This window comes from Rattus norvegicus, chromosome 7 (assembly GCF_021556685.1).
Source record: "Rattus norvegicus strain SHRSP/BbbUtx chromosome 7, alternate assembly SHRSP_T2T, whole genome shotgun sequence".
Lineage (NCBI taxonomy): Eukaryota > Metazoa > Chordata > Mammalia > Rodentia > Muridae > Rattus > Rattus norvegicus.
In genome coordinates, this window is record NC_141540.1 from 53395990 (window position 1) to 53417559 (window position 21570).

The 21570-nt window shown below is 44.6% G+C and overlaps 1 protein-coding gene across 2 annotated transcripts in view; it reads left to right on the forward strand.

Annotated features, from left to right (window-relative positions):
• The window catches only part of Pawr (pro-apoptotic WT1 regulator), an 82017-nt gene that overhangs the window by 40801 nt on the left and 19646 nt on the right, over positions 1–21570 (forward strand). For both annotated transcript variants that reach the window (NM_001437881.1, NM_033485.4), the window contains 2 exon segments: positions 11838–11969; positions 20058–20092. In NM_001437881.1, the coding sequence (NP_001424810.1) occupies positions 11838–11969; positions 20058–20092 (167 nt within the window).

Genomic DNA, 21570 nt, shown 5'->3' on the forward strand with positions numbered 1-21570 from the left:
TTCTTAATGCAGATCGTGGATTGATCCCGGTCTAATTTATTTAGCAAGAACTAATTAAGGACATTTCTTGGGCCCTACAAATATGTTGAGCACCCCATGTAGTTACTAACATTTAGTTTCAAATGAAGAACTACTTTTTTTCTTTTTCTTTTTTTCCCTAGTGTGGAAATAACTTCACATCACTGTCAGCTCTGCAGTGGCTAATGAAAGATGAAATATTCATGTTCTAGGACCGGGCTCCAGTAACAGGCCTGTTACTGAGTCATTATAGACTCAATTGTGTGTTCCCCAGATTTGTATGCCCTAAGTCCTGAGAGGGGGCAGAGGGCAGAAAGAAAGAGACTATGAATCCCAAAGACGCAAATACTTAATGGCAAAAGCCTGCCAGCTGCAGGGAGGCCACATGCTGAGGAGAGAGAGGCCGGGGGAGAAGTCACACCTAGCATTTTCATTTTGGGCTTGCAGCCTCCAGAGCTGCAAGAAAATAAATATCCGTGGTTTACTTCATACCTGTGGTATTTTGCTTTGGCAGTACTGGCAAACAGTTGCGTATGTTGTGTTATGCTTATGGTTGGTAAAACAGCGTCTCATATTAAAAATGTCTACTACCACCAAACCTCAGTTTTAAATTGTTCGTGAGGGGTCTCACTGTATCCTAAGCTGTCATCTAACTCGCTGCTTTGTAGCCTAGACCGGCCTCGAACTCATGTCCCTCCTGCTCTTTCTTCTGCAGTGTTCTGGTTACTGATGTCGGACCCCGGGCTTTGCTTAGTAGGCTGTTTTAGTTTCTGACCCCCCCACCCCCCATATTGCATATAGGTTTTGAGAATGACAGCAGTTTTCAAGAGTCAGGCATTTCCTTTTTCTTTTTCCTTCCTTTCTTATGCAGCTGTGCACTGAGGTTTAAGTGCCGGTTATCTTACACCGTAGCTACTGTGCTTTTCTTCACACTTTACATAATGGCATATTATATAAACCGCCTGCCGTGCTTGGACTCTGCTGGATTGGGAACAAGCCTCGTCTCAAAAAACAGTAAATACAGTCTAGAAGTTAAGTACTGCCTCCAGCCAGGTGGCTCTGCCTTTAAGTCACAGTCCCATTGCTCATTAGTGATGTGTCTAGCTCCTTCCGTCTGTACAGAAGGGTAATCAATGTCTCCACGCAGGGCAGCTGGGACTGAGGGTTAACACCCTGAAAGCCCTCTGGAACAGTGCGCAGCATGTCGGCGATAGGACTAACTTTTTGTTGTCACTGCTTTTCCTGTATTTGAATAGTGTTTCTCTAAAAATCTTTCTCTTTTAACGTTAGTTCATGCTTCCAAATACTCATCTGTGTGCTTGCCGATTGCATAGTCCTCAACCCTCATCAAGTGACTGCTCATTCAGTGACACAGAACAGAAGAGAATGTGGAGTGTTCAGCTCTAAAGTGGACACACAAGGTTCAGGGTCATGGGAGAAAGATTATGAACCAGACAACAGAGGGCGTGTGCAAAACAGCTATCCGGACATGACAGGGCATGTGCACACATGACCTGACAGTGGCTGTGACTGCATGCTCAAGGCCAGCACAGTTCAAGTCAGTCATGATTTTAATGTGGATAGATAGAGGGCAGGACTCACAAAGTCCCTCAAGGTATTGACAGATGATGGCTGCTGGAGGAAGGAGAAGATATTTTCTTCAGATGTGGCCCTGAGAGGCTTCTCTGTTCCTACACATAGTACATCCATGTGTTTACTGGCATCACTAAGAGTACATGACATTGGACCAGAACAGGGATGGTGAGGACATTAGGAGGAGTTGAAAGGGAGGGATTCGAGGTGGGTTTGATCAAAACCCATTATATTCCTGGATGAAATTGTAACACAATAAAAAGATTCGTCACTTAATTGCCTTGCTTAAGAATGAAGGCCGCAGAGAATGTTCAATGTTACATAGTGAGGGTAAACTGAAGACTTGGTGTCAAATAATGGATGTGCTGTATCATACTTGAGAGCATTGGACTGAAAAGTTCAATTCCTTTTTCACTTCCTGTAGGATCTGGTTCCTGATAGCGTAATAGGACACACAGTTTAGTTCTTTCTGACCTCAGATTCTCACTGGCCCTGCAGACACAGCACTCATCAAAGATCCCCACTGTAAACACTCTAGGAGTTCTCCTAAGGGGTCAGCCTCCTCTAGGCTTCTCTCTCCTCTACAGTCACAGGGGTATGTATCCAAAGAAGCGCCAGTTAGAGGGGCAGATTCTCCGCGGTTGGGTTCTTGGTCTCAGCTGGTTCAAGGCCTGGGAGAGAATGAGCAAGCAAGTGCAGACACCAGTCTCTGCTGGAGCAGGGATGGAGGAGAAGGAGGGTTTAGAACTCATCGCCTTTTCCCATTGCGATAAAAGACTCCGAAAAAACAGCTCCAGGAAGCAAGGGTTTATTTGGTTCACAGTTCAACATTGACTGGGAAAAAGTCACAGTGACTGGAGCTTGAGAGAACTGGCCGCATTACATCCACAGTCCAGAGCAGAGAACAGTGAATTCATGCATGCGTGCTGCTCAGCTCAGCTTTCTCCACCTGAAACAGTCCCGGATCTCTAGCGCAGGGAATGGTGTCGCCCACGGTGTGCAGGTCTCCCCACTAATGAAAATAACTCCCTAAGCCCAACCTGATCTCCAGCTCCTTGACTCTAGATGGTGTGAAGTAGTTTAAAGTTTGAAACTGTTGGAGGAACTGTGCATTGAACTGAGCAGGAGGACCTTTCCTTCACCAGGACAGGACAGCTGTAAAGTATCAATAGGTCATTTTAATTGTGACATTGTTCCGTCCTTTACTTCACATCGCTGACATGCCCGTTCAGCTCTCTGCTAAATGTTGGTTTGCATCTAAGCCAGTTGTGGTTTGTTTTAAACTAAGTAGGAGCATGCATTAGGATGAACAATTGCTTTAACAGGTCCCACTTACTGTCAGATGAATGTGTCCGGGGACAGGAAAAGAGAATTTAAACAAGAGTAAAGCTTCTCCAGAGTAAGGGGAGAAAGGCTGAGGAGAGATGCATAGGCACCAAACCAAAGAGCAGACGCTGTGCTTGCCCACAGAGTCCCTTTCCTGTAGCAATTTCCTGAGTAATACTTACCAAATGATGGTGTTCTCTCAAAAATTCTGCCCAAAGGAGTCAGAAGCTGTTTGGATTTGTTTCCAGAAGCATGCATGTGATTGCAGGGTGATTGCTAAGCTCCCTCGGATTCTGAGCTGTCATTCCTTCTGACCAAGTATGTATACAAATCATCCTGCCAGTGGGTTTTCAAATGTTTTTGAATCCTCAGCAAAACATACAGACTTGGAGAAATCTCGGCATGCGGTCCTCAGGCTGCAGCTTAACCTTCTCTGCTTCCACCACATGAGCAGTTCTTAGCTCATTCCTGAAGCACGCTCACAGTCCCTGTGACAGTTTCAAACTGTAAACTACTTCACACCATCTAGAATCAAGGCGTTGGAGGTTAGGTTGGGCTGGGGGTGCATCTGTGGGGGAGTTAGTTTCATTAGTGGGGAGACCTGCACACTGTGGGCGACACCATTCCCTGCACTGGAGATCTGGGACTGTTTCAGTGTGGAGAATGCTGAGCTGAGCACCAGCATGCATTAATTCACTGCCTTCTGCTGTTGACTGCAGATGTAATGTGACCAGATTCTTTCCCCAAACATTCCCACCCAAAGTGGAAAGACAAGGCTTAAAGTTTCAGGGCTTCCACAGCCGGTGTTAAGCTACAGCTTGACTTAAGGCAACCAGTGTGATGGAGTGTTGTGCTGCAGTGGCCACTCTAACCACTTGCACTTTGAGAAGTGTGTCCACGGGGGTGCCCTTTCTTCATGCTGTGTGTGAGAGGCTGCAGGTCTGTTTGTCCGGAGAGTCTTCACTGAAACTGCCCAGGGTAAATGCTGAGGTAGGTTCCGAAGGAATTCTTTGTACAGAAGGGTTTTACTTTGTATTTTGAGGCCAAAGGAAAGAATTACTAAGCAAACATTTTCTCTTAAAGTCATTTATTTTTATGCTAATATCTTAAATATTAAGTGAGGGACTATCCACTTTTATCCATTTTTATTTATTAGGTTCCTGTTTCTTTAGGTATTGTTGAGTAGAGACTAAAGAGCCCTACATCAACCTTGGGTCAGTTCTCTACCTTGGGAACATTAAATTCTTTTTGACAGAGTGAGGTTAGAAACAGCACAGGGAGGACTTGTCAGGGTGTAAACACCTGAGCTGGGTCTGTGGCGTGCTCTCTACTCTTGGCCTGTTCGGGTGATCTCAGGGCCAGCCCTGGGGACATAGTGAGATCCTGTGAGAAAGGGTCAAACTGTAGAAAACTAAGAAAGGGAAAAATTAGTATACATTTTTATGTTCGTGTACAGACAGTATCTGTATGCACGTGTGGCAGTCAGGACCCCGTGCTGGGACGGAAGTTTTTCTTCTGTTGCTCTCCTCCTTATTTTTTGAGACAGACTTCAGGCTTTTTGGCTGAACCTAGAGTTTCTTGGTTTTGGTTGGAGTGTCCAGAAAGCTCGAAAGAACCTCCATCCCCACTGTACCCTACACACACGCGCGCGCACACACACACACACACACACACACACACACACACACACACACACGCACACAGACAGACACACACTCACATCAACATCGAGGGTACAGGTATGTGCCTGGACGCTGGGCTTTTTGTGTGGTTGCTGGGAACCTGAACTCAGGCTTGCACAGCAGGCACTGAATCTGCTGAGTCATCACTCTTAGAGTGGGCGAGGGGAGGGGGTGGTTTACTTTATACATCTGAAACCATAGGACATGCTTTCATTAAGTGAATTAATGTAAAGTGCCTGCTCTGTGAAGAACTGGACATTGGTCGAGTGATTAACAGAGAAGTTAAGGGGTGATTTCTGTTGAAATGCACCGAACACAAGTCCAGAAGTTGAAAAACAGCAGCAGGATTGCTGTGAACACACTTCTGTGGACCTCAGTGTTCTCTGCTGGGAGTTATAGCACATGTAGTGCGACGTTGATGGGGCGCTGTGGACCAGTCACGCAGAGTGCATCTTTGTAAGGGTGTGGGGAGGTAGCTGCTGCTGTTTCCATTTACTAGCTGAGAGAGCTGAAGCATCAACAGCTTAGGTGACGTGTCCAATCTACTGGGGAGTTCAGAGTAACTGGTCAGTGTCTCACCTTTATCATCGGAATAGCCAAAGAAAGGCTTTGTGTGCTGAACTGTGTCAGTATGGTCACGTCGAGAGCTAAATGCACTTTTAGGGCCTTTACTCTCTGTGCTGGCCCTGAGCCTCCTGCTTTGGGAGTGCAGCCCTCCCTGTGGAAGTCATCTGGTGTTGACTGTCCACTGTGGGTGGTAAAGCTGTCAGAGGTGCGAGGGAGGAGTGCCTCTGCATATTGTGTGTGCACGAGTGTCTTCTTAAGATGTCCCCTTCCTTATTGCAACACCTACTGTGCTGTCTTATCTGCTCGTGTGGCTCATGTGGACGAATTTGGGGGTTGAAAATACCAAGGCTTACTTACCTCCAAACTGGAAAGCACCGAGACAGGTCTGTTAGGCTAGCATGCTTGTTGTGGGTATTAACGTGCAGCATATGAAGCATGTAACACCGAAGAGAGAGGTTTAACCTAAAATCAGCACTCATTCAGTAACTTAGAACTGCCAGAGGGGTTGAAGTCAGATGTTGCTGGAAGATGCCGTTAGGAAAGGTATGTTCAGATATAATTGCATACTTAATGTCCTGCCTGTCGAGACTTGCTTCCAAGTAACTTGTCTGAACAGTAAAAAGATATGCACTGACCTTCCTCCACATTCCAAAACACCAGGAGACAGTCAGGCCTGATAGTGCGTGTCTAGGATACCAGCCTTTGGGAGGCTGAAGCAGGCAGTTTGCTAGCTCAAGGCTAGCCTGGTCTACAAAGCAAGATCCTGCCTCAAAAAATGAGCAGATAATAAAAACAAACAAACAAATAAGTAAACTTGCTGAACTATGAATGTGAATTTGTTTTCAAAGGAAAATTGCACTACTAACACTAATATAATTTTAATTAGTAACAGCTAGTGTGTGTGTGTGTGTGTGTGTGTGTGTGTGTGTGTGTGTGTGTGTGTGTGTAAAATAGAAATGCTATAAATTAGTGCCATTGAAGTCTTAAGGGATGTCTTGCTGTCCCAGACCTTCAGCACTTGTTTGGAAATTCTTCCACATTTTTATTTAATCCGTCTTAATCTTCCAGGATTTTTTCTAAGCTTCTGGTGTATGTTAGCCCTTTTCTGTTTCTGTTTATTGCAGAAGGGTATGTCACAGTAGACAATAGAGACCACTGCTAGATCCCTCTGCTTCTGTGCCTGGACTGTCTACATTAATCAGTTTGGATTAGTCTCCAGAACTTTCTTATGTCCCTCGGGTCCCTCTGCTTACGTTGTGTCCCATCAGTATTGCCACACCTGTGTGCCCCTCCCTCAGTTTCCTGTTTAAGCATTCCACGTACGTTAGTGACAAGTGGGAGCTGTGTTGTTACCTTGTCTGTTCTGTCTGTGTTTGCTATAAGTCTATCCATGACTTAAACTTTGATTTTCTTACTTTTCAATTCACTGCTAACCTGTAGACCTATAACCCGCTATTGTAGGCACTGACATGGTCCCCGTTTTACAAGGTTATACCCTGACACGTGTCATCAAGAATTTTCTCTGAATAATGTATACATTAATTGAAAGATACCAAGGCGTCCAAATGGGAAAGGTACATTGCCTGGGGAAGATTTAGCAATGCATAATGAAGAATGGAAGGCAAACTAGGAACAGATTGTAACTATACACAAAGACGCCTGTCTTTACATTATCTAAGGAGCCGCTTTGATGCTCTGAATGTAAACAACAAACGTTAGAAGATCCTGGCTAGGAAAATGCAGACGTGGAAACAGATTCCTAAAGCCCATGAAATTGTGAGAGATGCTACCCTACGGATTGAGGTTCGTTGAAACAATTACTTCCCTAAAGTGTTTAGAGGAAGGTAAAATAGTCATAGTAACAGTCGCGCTGCTGCCATCAGCTAGTCTTCTGTAAGATTTGGGGGGTAGAAATGGTTCACATAGTTAACAGCCATCAGAGTTACAGATACACCTAAAAGTGGGTAGAGAGAGCTATCTATGCTGCTTATAGTCACAGCCAGGTAGGAGACGTGTCTGTAGTCCCAGTGTCTGTAGTCACAGTCTGTGCTGCCCATTAGGCAGGATCTGTGCTGCAAGCCATGTAAGCACAGTGCCAAGCAGAGCTCCCATCGCCTGCTTCGAGAGAATCCTGTAGGAAGATTTGTAGCACACGAATAGAAGGATAAGCAGAGGAAGAGTTTTTCATCTCTGTTATTAAAGGTTTTTTATAACATGGCTGATTGATTTAATAATTAGGGGAAATGCCATCTTGTTGTTCAAAAGCTACCCAAGTCTATTATTTTTGTTGAAACATGCAATAGAGCGTTCTCATCATTGAATGTTGTTGTTTAGATGACTTGCTAGAGTTTTGTCCTGAGATCTGGTGACAGGACACACTGACCACAGCTGAAGTACTTGTCATGGACTCATGAGACTTCAGGGTGATTTAAATTCAAGAAGAGTGAAATTTCATTTGTATTTTCTTCCTGTGTGTTGTGTGGCACTTGTGTGTGGATGTACACAGAGGCCCAGAAGAGGACCTCTCCTAGGTTCCCTGTGTCATTCTGACCTCAAAGCTAGGCGACGGCCAGCAAACCTGTAATGTGAGGTGCGTTCTCCCACAGAGATGCCATGTGTGGTGCAGTAGGTGCCCAGGAAGCAGGTAAAAAGCTGGGCCAAGGGGAGAACAGGAAGAGCCTCAGTGTGGGTTACTTGCCTTCTCAATTTGGTGCATCTTGGTGACGCATTATCAAGCATGTACTGGATTCTTCACTTTTGTTTTTAATTTGCTAGCAGGGGTGGGGTGGGAATGGTCTTTGGTTACTAAGGGAAAGGGTGGTCGTCAGTTATTAGGAGAGGGGGTGGCACAAAGGACAAGGTAGCTGAGGTGCTGGGTCTCAGAAGATGGGACTAAGCACAGACAGAAGCACACCCAGTGTTCAGAGAGCTCATGGCAACCAGCCCTTTCCTCAGTCCACATGGGCTCTCCATCTGTACACACTTGTGACCTAGGGTTCTGACCTTAAGCTCCATGCTATATGATATATCAGTGCTCAGGGACGTTGGCTGTTTAGATCTGGAGAATGAGCCTCATGGATGCTAACAGAGCAGAAGACCACAGTGAGACTACTCATTCATTCTCCACGGATTGATTGATTTCTGCCTGCCTGCCTGCCTGCCTGCCTGCCTGCCTGCCTGCCTGCCTGCCTGCCTTCTTTCTGTTTTTCAAGACATGGTTTCTCTGTGTAGCCTTGGCTGTCCTGGAACTTGCTTTGTAGATCCACCCGCGTCTACCTCCTGAGAGCTGGGTTTAAAGGTGTGCGCCAAAAGTGCCCGGGCCTCACCCTGACTCTCTTTCTCTCACTTCCTAGCCTCATCTGTCCATGAGGGTTGACAATGCTTCAAGTATACTGCTGTTGTACTGGGAGAATATTTATTCCTCATGTTGATCGAAAAGAAGTCTTAAGGAATGCAATGATTAACACCTTTCATTTACAGTTTAAAAGTAATCATAAATAAAATGGTGACAGTTGTTCCCTTTCTCACACTCGCGCCCTGTAGTCTTCTGAGCTGCTTTATTACCCAGCAGTTCCAGAGCAACCATGCTGGAGGACTTTATTATCCTGAGTCTGCTTTTACTCTTGAATGTTGTTGGTTTTCACTAAACATGATAGTCTCTGTTGGTTTAAGAAAAGTTTTTAACCCTTAAACTCCTTAGAGTCTTTTCCCCATTAGGATTAATGGGCAGTTTTGTGCCACATACTGGGTTTCTTTTGTTGATGGTGATTTTTTTTCTTTACCTAGGATTTATGTTTTATTTTCTGAACTCAAATTATTGATTTTGTTTCTTAGTCTTTCCATTTTTATTCTCTTGTTCATTTGTACTTAATTATTATTCCTGCCCCCACCCCCAACTTCCCCAAATTTTGGTCGTATATTGCTGTTTCAAGTCCTATAACACCTTTCTGTTCAGACTTCTCTCTCTCTCTCTCTCTCTCTCTCTCTCTCTCTCTCTCTCTCTCTCTCTCTCTCTTTTTGGGGGGGGGGGACCGGACCCAGGGCCTTGCGCTTGCTAGGCAAGAGCTCTACCACTGAGCTAAATCCCCAACCCCACTGTTCAGACTTCTCAACTTATTTATTGCCTGTGTTTCTTGTAGATCAGAGTGTCTGCCTTTCCAGTCCTCGCCTCATGAGCTGTGGGGCTGGAACTTTATCCCACTTTCAGGCTCATCTGTGGGTCCTAGCAGAACCCACTGGTCTCCAGGCTGAGTCAAGAGCAGCTTCCACTCATTGCTTTCATGATAGCACAGAATCATCGTTTCTCTCACCCAAGTTCTGGCCAGCTAGGCCGCCGCGCCTCGGCTCACTCATATCTGTGTAAGCAAGCATTCAGAAGGTTCCCAACAAGCCCGACTGCCTCAGCCTGCCAGCTCCTTTTGTTTGTCCTTCTGGTCTGTTGGCAGACTCTTCTTCATCCAGATAGACTCCTTTCCGAGTCTCTCACAGCCCACTGTGCCCTCCTCTTTACCGTGTTCTCTCTCCATGCCTCGCAGCAGCCTTCTTGGTTTGGGACGGTGGACTGTTCTGATCTTGCAGGTAGATCCTGGTGTCTCCCCTCTCATGGTGGGTTTTTGTCAGTGTCTTAATGTCTTTGTGGGCAGCACCTGCAGAGATGACTTTTGGATTTCATGGAGGATCTAATGAGGTCACACATGGGTTAGATGTGTTGCAATGAGGAGCTCATAGTCAGGGCCATAATAGCATCGTAGATAGGGGTTTGTTTTGGTTGTTTCCTCGTGACAACTTTGGAGATGGATAATTGCCGCTGCTGAGTCAGCTCTTTAGCAGCCCTCAGGAAGTCTTCAGTATGTGGTTCTCGCCCTGTGAGATTAACCTTCTCCAGATCGGCGTTTCCACATTACACCAATCTTCTTCTTCTTCTTCTTCTTCTTCTTCTTCTTCTTCTTCTTCTTCTTCTTCTTCTTCTTCTTCTTCTTCTTCTTCTTCTTCTTCTTCTCTTCTTCTTCTTCTTCTTCTTCTTCTTCTTCTTCTTCTTCTTCTTCTTCTTCTTCCTTCTTCTTCTTCTTCTTCTTCTTCTTCTTCTTTCTTCTTCTTCTTCTTCTTCTTCTTCTTCTTCTTCTTTCTTCTTCTTCTTCTTCTTCTTCTTTCTTCTTCTTTCTTCTTCTTTCTTCTTCTTCTTCTTCTTCTTCTTCTTCTTCTTCTTCCTTCTTCTTCTTCTTCTTCCTTCTTCTTCTTCTTCTTCTTCTTCTTCTTCTTCTTCTTCTTCTTCTTCTTCTTCTTTCTTCTTCTTCTTCCTTCTTCTTCTTCCTTCTTCTTCTTCCTTCTTCTTCTTCTTCTTCTTCCTTCTTCTTCTTCTTCTTCTTCCTTCTTCTTCTTCCTTCTTCTTCTTCTTCTTCTTCTTCTTCTTCCTTCTTCTTCTTCTTCTTCTTTCTTCTTCTTTCTTCTTCTTCTTTCTTCTTCTTCTTCTTTCTTCTTCTTTCTTCTTCTTCTTCCTCTTCTTCTTCTTCTTCTTCTTCTTCTTCCTTCTTCTTCTTCCTTCTTCTTCTTCCTTCTTCTTCTTCTTCTTCTTCTTCTTCTTCTTCTTCTTCTTCTTCTTTCTTCTTCTTCTTCTTCTTCTTCTTCTTCTTCTTCTTCCTTCTTCTTCTTTCTTCTTCTTCTTCTTTCTTCTTCTTCTTCTTCTTCTTCTTCTTCTTTCTTCTTCTTCTTCTTCCTTCTTCTTCTTCTTCTTTCTTCTTCTTCTTCTTTCTTCTTCTTCTTCTTCTTCTTCTCTTCTTCTTCTTCTTCTCTTCTTCTTCCTCTTCTTCTTCCTCTTCCTCTTCTTCTTCTTCTTCCTCTTCCTCTTCTTCTTCTCTTCTTCTTCTTCTTCTTCTTCCTCTTCTTCTCTTCTTCTCTTCTTCTCCTCTTCTTCTCTTCTTCTCTTCTTCTCTTCTTCTCTTCTTCTTCTTCTTCTTCTTCTTCTTCTTCTTCTTCTTCTTCTTCTTCTTCTTCTTCTTCTTCTTCTTCTTCTTCTTCTTCTTCTTCTTCTTCTTCTTCTTCTTCTTCTTCTTTCTTCTTCTTCTTCTTTCTTCTTCTTCTTCTTCTTCTTCTTCTTCTTCTTCTTCTTTCTTCTTCTTCTTCTTCTTTCTTCTTCTTCTTCTTCTTCTTCTTCTTCTTCTTCTTCTTCTTCTTCTTCTTCTTCTTCCTTTCTTTCTTTCTTTCTTTCTTTCTTTCTTTTTTTCAGAGCTGGGGACCGAACCCAGGGCCTTGCGCTTGCTAGGCAAGCGCTCTACCACTGAGCCAAATCCGCAACCCTTATACCAGCCTTTAAATTACTGCTTGTTCCAGAGCCTTCCTACACTCCCATGTGAAAATATTCTCTATATTCTCACAGGCAGTGTGAAGGTAGATGACCTTATTACTAACACACACACACACACACACACACACACACACACACACACACACCCCTACCTTCTTTACTGAACTATAATTTCTGTGCTTATAGTGTTGCCCTTTGCAGAATGCCCCTGCTTAAGGCAACCCTGGGTCTCCATGTGGAATGAACGGCAGGGACCAACTGAGCCATATCCTTGCCATGTGTAATTAGACCTTTGAGAGGAGATATGCTGCTCTGGGGGAGAATATGACGGAGACTGTTCTTCCTCTCAGTGCTTAGATGAGTACGAAGATGACGAAGCAGGACAGAAGGAACGGAAGCGAGAGGATGCTATCACACAGCAGAACACCATCCAGAATGAAGCTGCGAGCCTCCCAGATCCAGGAACCTCCTACCTGCCCCAGGTGAGCATTGAAAACGACCGGGGAAGGCCCAGGCTATTTAGATGGCTCTTGATCATTTCCTGTGGGTTTAACCACTGATCTCCTGCTGTCCAACTCCTTACTGACCCATCCCTGAGAAAAAGACTATTATTGACTGACTGGGTTTAGGTAACATCGGTTGTAAAAATAACCAAGAAAAATGGTAATTTTCTTGTTACAAAAAGTAAGAATTAAATGGTTGAGCAGAGTGTCCCGTTCTGTCCTAGGCTGACTTTTGGATCATAACTGCATAGAGTAAAGAGAGTGACCTGGTTTCTCCCACCAGCTGTTGAGACGGGATACAGTATTATACACAGTGCAGTGCTGTCAACAGTGTCATGTTAAGAGTTCCCAGAAACACTTGCATTTCTGTGTAGTTTAAAATATTTTGGGAGGGCTGGAGAGATGGCTCAGTGGTTAAGAGCACTGTCTGCTCTTCCAGAGTTCCTAGATTCAATTCTCAGCAACCACGTGGTGGCTCACAACTGTCCGTAACTCCAGTTCTAGGGAATCTGACACCCTCACACACCAATGCATGTAATGTCATAAAGTATAAATACTTTCTAAAAGTACTTCTGGAAGTAAAACCTAATTCAGTTTTACTTTAGTTGCTCACTTTGACTATGAAACAAATCACTCCATAGATTATTTTTTCTTGCTTCTAAGGACAGAATCCATGGTCCTGATGTGTCTCCTGTCTCTGGAATCAGTTATGTGAAGTGTGTCTTGAAATATTATTGCTATAATTTGTCCCAGCCTTGATATTTTTTGTGACCTTTTAAGTCTGCCTGTCTATCCTTCCACTCCCCGCTCTCCCTACCTCTCCCGTCTTCCCTCTCCTCCTCTCTTCCCAGCCCTTCTATTTCTCTCTCCACACTTGTTTATTCCTGCACAGGTCAAAAGATACGTAGCTCACCCCAGATGATGTCCACTTCTGTTTGAGACAGGCCTTTTCGGTGTCCTAGTATTTGCCAAGTAGACTAGGCTGGATCGTGGACTAGGATTATAAGCATGTACCACCATACCCACCTTATTCATTTTGGAGAACAGGGTCTTGCTATGTAGCCTAGGCTAGCCTTGAACTTGCCATGTAACCCCAGGTTGGCCTCAAAGTCGTGATCCTCCTGTCTCTGCCTTTCCAGTGCTATCATCACAGATGCTATCCCAAGATCATGTCCTTTCAGAGTTCCAGTCTCTTTCCCTTCCTTCCTCTCCTCCTTCCCCTCCCCTCCCATCCATTCCCCCGTAGCAAGGATGGCCTTGAACCTCTGCTCTTCCTTCCTCACAGCTGAGCACTAGTCTGCAGGTGTGCAACACCACGCCCAGCTTGTGCTGTGCTGGTAATTGACCGTAGGCCTTCAGGCTTGGTAAGCCAGCAGTCTACCAGTTGAGCCACATCTCCAGCCCCTAGCTTGATTTTCTGCATTAATTTTATGATTACATGACTTTATAAGGCATCAGAGGACTGCACACAGTCTTAACTGACAAAAGGATTAAATACATACTGTCCTTGCGTTTTAGTGCTGGGAAGGGACATCATGGCCCCGGCAACTCGTATAAAGGCAACCATTTAACTGGGGCTGACTTACAGCTTCAGAGGTTTAGTCCATCATCTTCTTGGCAGAAACCAGGGTGGTATGTGGGCAGACATGGTGCTGAAGGAACTGAGAGTCCTACATCTTGATCCACAGGCAGCAGAAGAGACCGTGTGCCACACTGGGTGTAGCTTGAGCAAAGGAGACTCAACACAATCCCCCACAGTGACACACTTCCTCCAGCAAGGTCACGCCCACTTCAATAAGGCCACACCTCCTAATAGTACCACAGCCTATGGGCCAAGCACTCACAAAGGAGTCTATGGGGGAGGCCTATTCAGACCACCACACACACATTTGCTCTTCTGCACCATTCCAGAGACATGTGACGGAGGGAGGCAGACTGACCTGAGGTGGCTAAGAAACACAGATACAAACTTCTCTCTTCCCAAAGGCTGAAGTCACTGACACAGAGATTCAGTGATGAGGTTCATCTTCCCCCTCAGTCCTCCAAGTTGCTATTACTGTGATGACCATCGTGGCTCTGTGGAAAACAGAGCCTGTTACAATACTAACAGCACTGTTGCTCTCAACAGTTTGTGCTGGTCATAAAACATAAAGTACCTCTGTACTTTGTGTTTAATAAAATTGAAATTAAACCTGACCTTCTTTCAATGGTGGCTTCCCAACAGTTTGGGAAGGTTTAACTCACTGTGGTGTGATGGAGAAAATACACCATTTTAATTGACAGTCTAGACCTGGTTTTCAGTCCTCGCGCTTCTGCTCTGGACAGTTTGAGAAGGGAAGCATACTAACATAAATAACCTCAGACAATGTCTGTAGACAGAGGCTGATTTCTTTCTGTAGGAAAAGGCTGTCTGCTGCAGCCTACTTGTTTCCAGTGTGTGCACACCAGCATGGACTTCTGGCTGAGCCGGCCCTCCAAGAGCTTGCTGCCCCAACACATCTGTCTTCGTTTAACTATTCTGAGCCCTTCCCAGGCATACACTTTGTTTCTTCAGTTTCTGTCTGTCTATTTGTTTTGTTAGTAATTGGGATTAAAGGTTGGTCGCTTGCTGGTGACCTTGGCTTCAAATGTATTTTGCCAGGCTGTTTGCTTAGCATGAGAGTGGCGCTAAGTCCTCTCCATGGGCCCCTAATCACCTCATCAGAGGTGTCAGGGAGAACTGGAAATGCTGTCCCCTTAGTTGATATCTCTCTGAGCTACAGTCTTAATTCACTGTCCCCGTTACTCCTAAAGAATAGTTATTTACCACACCAGCATCTTCGGGAGTGGTGTGGGGGAGACGGGAGCGAGAAGGACAGTCTTAACATCATTGGTTTTATTTTAATAGATACAGAGAAAGGCTTAGCATTGTCACCAAATCTGAGCCACTCAGGGAAGCGGGTCTTTTGAAACGAGGGCTGCAAATACAGTCTGGGTTTGGCTTTGTGAGTGGTTAGAATATTTTATTTCTGGTTTAATTTTTTTTTTCTTTTTTCTTTTTTTTCGGAGCTGGGGACCGAACCCAGGCCTTGCGCTTGCTAGGCAAGTGCTCTACCACTGAGCTAAATCCCCAACCCCCTGGTTTAATTTTTTAATGTAGCCCATATGATGGCAATTGAAAATGAAGATTCAGATGCTCTTATTTTTAGATAATGGCTGCATACAGCTTTTAAATATGGTCCTGCTTGCTGTTTAAGTGATCATTTTCTGATTTAATTACATTTAGAAAATGATAGAACATTTAAAAAGGTGCAAAATGTGGTTGATAGATTCCTTTATGGCCTGCTGTTTTCTATAAACTCTTAGATCTTACCCTTTTAATTTTTGAAGGTATATGATCACATAGCCCAAAATTTAAAAGGCATAACAACAGTGTGGGGTTTATGTCAGTATTTCTTTTCTACATGTAGCTACCAATGAAAGCTGTCTCTGTCAGTTCATCTGTCCATCTATATACATCCACCCATCCATCCAGCGGCCTCTTTTGGGGTATGAAATGCTCTTCAAAAACAGCATGCTCGCTAGAGGCTTGTCCCACAGCAGTGCTTGGTTGTTCTGTTGGTGGGTACATGATTCAGTGGCATTGATGGGATATAGTTTCTAGTCCGAAAGGAGCCCTGTCTTTGACTACTACGAAATAAGCAGCTATGCCCTCTTCCCATGAAGCTCTGCTTCGCCACAGGCCGATAGCATGGAGCCCGCCCACCAGGGGCCCAAACTTCCAGAATGGTATGAGTTTAAGTCCAGGGCCTCTGGAGTTGTCAGGTATTTGTCACATTTATGAAAGGCCACCTAACACTGTTGTCCCTGAAGTATTGTGTCTGGGCTATTTATATCACACTCTTTCAACTGACACTGTAGACAGACTTCTGCAGTAGTCCACACGGGGCATCTGCATTGCTTTTCACAGATGCAGAATATTCCATTTTTGACTCCTCTAAAGTTGCTTCTCTTACCTTTTTTTCCTGTTAAAAACAATGCAGAATATAGTGGAAAACCCTGAAGCCTTGAATACATTACTTTGCACATACGTCATAAAATCCTAGTGCGGGAAGTACTCCGTGTGTGTTTGGGTTTTCCTTCCTTCCTTCCTTCCTTCCTTCCTTCCTTCCTCCCTCCCTCCCTCCCTCCTCCTCCTCCCTTCTTCCTCCTCCCTTCCTCCTCCTCCTCCCTTCTTCCTCCTCCCTTCCTCCTCCTCCCTTTCTCCTCCTCCTCCTCCTCCTCTTCCTCTTCCTCCTCCTCCTCCTCCTCTTCCTCCTCCTCTTCCTCTTCTTCCTCCTCTTCCTCCTCCTCCTCCTCCTCTTCTTCTTCTTCTTTTGAGCTAAGCTTTCTCTGTGTAGCCCTGGCTGGCTGGGACTCACTCTGTAGGCTTGTCTGGCCCAGAACTCAGTAATTCACCTGCCTCTGCCTCCCAAGGGCTGGAATTAAAGGTGTGGGCCAGCACCACCCAGCTTATGTTTGGAGTTTTCATATTTCTTAAATAACCTTTGTAGATGCTTTAGTGTGAACTTTTTTATTTTTGATATTTAAAAATTTCAAGTCAAGTATGGTTGCAAGGGTTGGTAGTCCCAGCACACTGGGGATTCAGGGCCAGTCTCCATACAGACCGTTAGAAGCTGGCCTAGAAAACACTGGACTCTGCCCTAAAGCTAGCAAACAAACAATACAATGAACCCATTTTCAGTAACAGAATTTTCTTTCTAAACATTTAATTAGCACAAATTAGCCATTAATGCTAATCATCAGTGGTTAAAGTCTTCCACTCTCATAAGTAACAGTGATGACAGCTGTATGTATTGAACCATTTGTTTTGAATTCTTTGCTTTGAATAGATTCAGAGAAAAGCTTTTGGGTTGAAAATGCACACAGCATTTCCAAGATTAAAAGGGGGGAAAAGTACCCAGCTGCAACCACCTAAGTCACTTGCAGGATTTACCTGTTTCTCCTCAGTGTCATCTCCTGAGTGGACATTAGTAATTTTTACTCCCAGTCTCAGCTCACTGAAAAGTCACAAGGTTCAAAGTCAGCTCACATTCAGACCTCATTTGTCCCAAGGCAGAGCAGAGGAATCTAGTTCATAATGGCCGACCGCTGCACTTGCTCGTGACTCTCCTCAACCTGAACCTCTGTAGCCTTTCCCGACCTTTCCCTTTCCTGATCTGCTTGAGGATTTCTAAAGACTACAGAGGAAAAGATGACAGAGGAATTGGCCGACATTTTGGGTTGTGCCCTGTTTACTTACAGGAAGCCGGAGTGTGTAAAAAGCAGAGAAAGTCTCCATCAAAACTGCTGGTAGCAGGTAGGGTTGAACCTGATCCTGGTTGTGGAAGTCCTAGGGACTGTGTAACGAGATCCTTTGAAACCCCAGGTCTCCTACAGCAGATTGAAAGTCTACCGTTCTGTGGTAATCTTCCTTGCAAGGGTAGTGTCCGCTGCTGCTTCAGGGATACTGTGCAGAGCTGCAAAGACTCGGCAAAGCACAAACTGGTTTCTGTAAGTTTAGTAAAACCCTTGCTTTGTGGGAATCTCATGAACACAGTCCTCACAAGCAGAGGTGGTGGAGATCCTGTGGTAAACAGATGGGAATAAATGTGAAATAAAATCAGAGAAATACAAGCCCCGGAAGGCTAGTTCACATATAGAGGGCACTTGTCAAGTTCAGCAGGACTCACCGCTAGTTACTGACCAAGGTCCCTCACTATAAAGTCAGTAAGCTCCTTTGCGTGGGACTCTTTGGTGGCCATGGCAGTGAGATTTCTAGCTAGGAATTCTAGGGAAGAAGTTTACATGTTTGTAGCGTTCTAGTCATATGTGGAGGAACCGTGAACACACACCCCACCCCACCCCCAATTATAAAAGAATCATGTTGTGCTTACACGGGTAGCTCGAGTTTTCAAATCTGTTCTCCCCTGTTTTTCCCCTCAGGAGATAAGCGTGCTTTTATAAATAGAGAATCTGTTTTCCTTAATTACTGCATAAAAGCAAACACTGGCCTTCTTCATTTCAGACGGTGCCTTTTTAATAACAGAGGGAAAAGGAATGTCTCAAACATTTGTTGGCCAAGGTTTTGCTGTTCTCTCTGTATGCTGACACCAAGGCAAGGGAAGTTAACGTCACATTAGCCACCACAGGGGACGCCTGCACAAGTAGCTCAGAATTCTTTCTGTTCCTGGGGTCAAGCCCACCCAGACACTCCTAGATCGTGTCACCTGCTTATTTTTACCACTAGTAACTTCCCAAGGGCTTGGGGTTTTATTGTTATAGTTGGTTTTAATTTTCTTTTCTGTATCATCAGATTGTTAGGAAAGTGATTTCTCTAGATTCTGGGACGCGGGCGGGGGACAAGCTTCCAGAAGCTCATATTTTACTTAAGAAACAAGGAATAAAAAATGAGACAGTGAGATAAGGCCATCAACCTTTGGTGGCTTATACTGTTTTAGCGAGACTATATGGGAATAGTTAGTACATATGGGAGAAGTTGATAAAGATTTTTATATCCCACCAACTTTACATGGCAAGCCTGCTGTGCCGGTGACTCTGCCCACTTCTGCTGGGTAATCCCACAGTACAATGGGCATTGCTGCTGCTTCCTGTTAGGCATGGCAAGAAACCTGAACCTCGGGTCTCGGCTGCCCAGTGGCATGTCTGGTTGGAAGATTGGAAGGTGGCTTAGTTGTTCCTCCTGACAGAGCGCTGGACTCTTGCCCAGGTTGCTATGCCTATGCTGGGTTGTCAGCCGAAGTCAGTCTTCAGTGTCTGCTGTAGAACTGGTCACTTTAGGAAGTGAGCTCATTCCTTCACTTTAATGGGACCTGAGATTACTGAATTATATAAACCTCCTGGACTTAATGCTATTATCACTTTTAGAAGGGCTCATCACTGAAGTTTGATGATAGCCCAGACTGATCACAGTTACTGCCTACTTATTTGCACAGTAATTGTCCACCCTTATAGTTAATATTAATGTTCAGAAATCTGTTTCTTTTTTATGTTTGTGGCTTAGGCTCATTGCAGTATGTACTTTTCCTATGTCTTATTTTTAGCTATACTCTTTTTATTTGTGTATGTGTGCATTGAAGTGCCAACGGAGGCCAGAAAAGGGCGTCCACTCCCCTGGAACCCGGATTATATGGGTGGTTATGAGCTGCCATTTGGGTGCTGAGATTTGGACTCGGGCCAGCAGGAGCAGCCAGTGCTCTGGAACTGAGCCGCCTCTCCAGCCCACTGTTAGTTTGTTTTTGTTTTTTGAAGCAGGGTCTCCCCGTGTATTCCTGCCTGGTTTCAGACTCACAGAGATCCTTCTGTCTCGACTTTCTGATGCTGGGATTACCAGGCCAATCCAGTTTGGGAGGAAGAGGGGTTGATTTTTTTATTTTGTTTTTTGTTTTGTTTTAATGAGAACATAATAAAAGCCAGGGTGATAGTGTTAAGCCTATAATGATTGTCAGGTTGGAGAGGTTCCTACGAAGCCGACAGAGTGCTTACCTAGCATTCTCCAGTCCGTGGGCCTGAGCCTCTGCTGGAGTCAGGGTGTGTGTGCGGTGCACATAATCAATGCTGAAACTCAGAAGTGGACACAGAAAGACCAGTTGATCAAGGCCTTGTGAGTGCACGGCATCAGGTCCACAGCTAATTCCAAGCCAGCCTTGTAGATGTGAAACCCTAACTAGAAAAGGAAGGAAGGAAGGAAGGAAGGAAGGAAGGAAGGAAGGAAGGAAGGAAGGAAATAATGTTTTGAGTGCTTTTCTAAGCTTTTAAACTATTTCTGGCTGGAGGGATGACTCAGCCATTAAGGGCTAAGCTCGTAACCAAATATTTCAGTATTCAACTTTAAAACACGGTTGGTTTGGGCTGAAAAGCCAGGTTCTTTTTGTTGGATCAGCAGTGTGCTGTGCTAAGTGTGGTTGCGCTCCATAGTTGGGGGCAGGCACTGTTCTGTCTCCCTGCAGGCTCTCGCTGTGTACTGACACGCGTGTTGTGTACTGACATGTGTGCACAGCTGCTGATTTCTCATATTTTGCTTTACAGGACCCGTCGAGAACAGTCCCAGGCAGATACAAAAGGTAAGAACCTCTGTGTTGTAACGTGAAGGCTCAAGGATAGTTCCTCTCCCACACGGACTGAATTAACTAGAGCTGCTTCAAATAATTTGTCAAAGCAAAAAACTCAGAACTTTAATATTACATTCTCTAAAATAAGAAATTCCTGGGGCTGGAGAGATGGCTCAGCTCTGGCTGCTCTTCCAGAGGTCCTGAGTTCAATTCCCGCCAACCACAGCGGGGCTCACAACGGTTTCTGACTGTAGTCCCATTTGATTGTATTCCTTTGAGATCTTCAGGTATGTATACATTGCAGACAGAACATCCATATGTATAGAATACATGCTTAAATAAATCTTAAAAAAGAAAAGAGGAAGAAATTCCCTCATAGTCGAGTTGTAGCGCCTGTCAACCGTGCTTGTCTCGGACCTGCGGTGACCCGGGTAATGACAGAATGCCATAAGCTAGTTGGCTTAAACAGGTTTATTTTCTCAAGTTTGTAGGGGCCTGGAGTTGGTGACTAGAACCAGTCTGAGGCGGGGTAGGGATGGAGGTGGTGGAGGTGGCGTTGATACGTGCTGGGACAGGAGTTGTCCCTGAGCCCTGGTTTGCAGATGCTCATCTTGCTGCGCTGTTTGTCAGAGTTGGAGTCAGCTTCTCTGTCCATCTCGCTTGGGCGCTAACCACCACGTTGTGAGGGTGTCCACTGCTAGGACCCCACGTGAACCTAATTAAGATGTGAGACAGACATTTACTGTTAATAACTCTGAGCTTTAATACCAAGGAAGCACAAGTAAAATGTACTATTTTTATTTTTTATCTCTATTATTTGTGATGGGGGAAGGAGGGGAGGGCTGTGTGGGAGGAGTTGAACAAGTGTGCCTAGCATCCAGGCCCATAGAAAACACTCTGTGGGCTGGAGCTTATATGTCCGTGTCTGTCTTTATGTATGATGAAACACTTCTCTAATAAGCACCGAGTAGCTTCTGTGTACCAGGTAAAATAACCCAAATAGAATAGATTTTCTTTTGCCAGACCATGGCCAAATTAGCTTTGACTTGACTTTTTGTTTTTTGTTTTTGTTTTTTTCAGGCAGGGTTTCTTTTTGTAGCCCCGGCTGTCCTGGAACTGTAGACTTGATTTACTTTGAACTCACAGAGATCTGCCTGCCTCTGCCTCCCAAGTTCTGGGATTAAAGTCATATGTCACCATAGCCCTGTGTCATATTTCCAAATTAAAAAAAAAATTGCCATTGTATTTTTGTTGTTTGGAAAACAAAGATAAAATTTGATAATCTATCACCTATGTTATATAAACTTAATACTAGTTAAAATGTAAATTTTTGTTTTCGAAGTGAATTAAATGAGGGAATACCTAGGGTTTGTTAGTTTAGGTTTTTTGTTGGGGAACGTGGGTAGGGAGGTGGCCCGGCAGTTTAGAATGAGGGTGACCTTTACAGAGGGTTAGGATTTGACTTCCCATATCGTATCAGGCAGCTCACA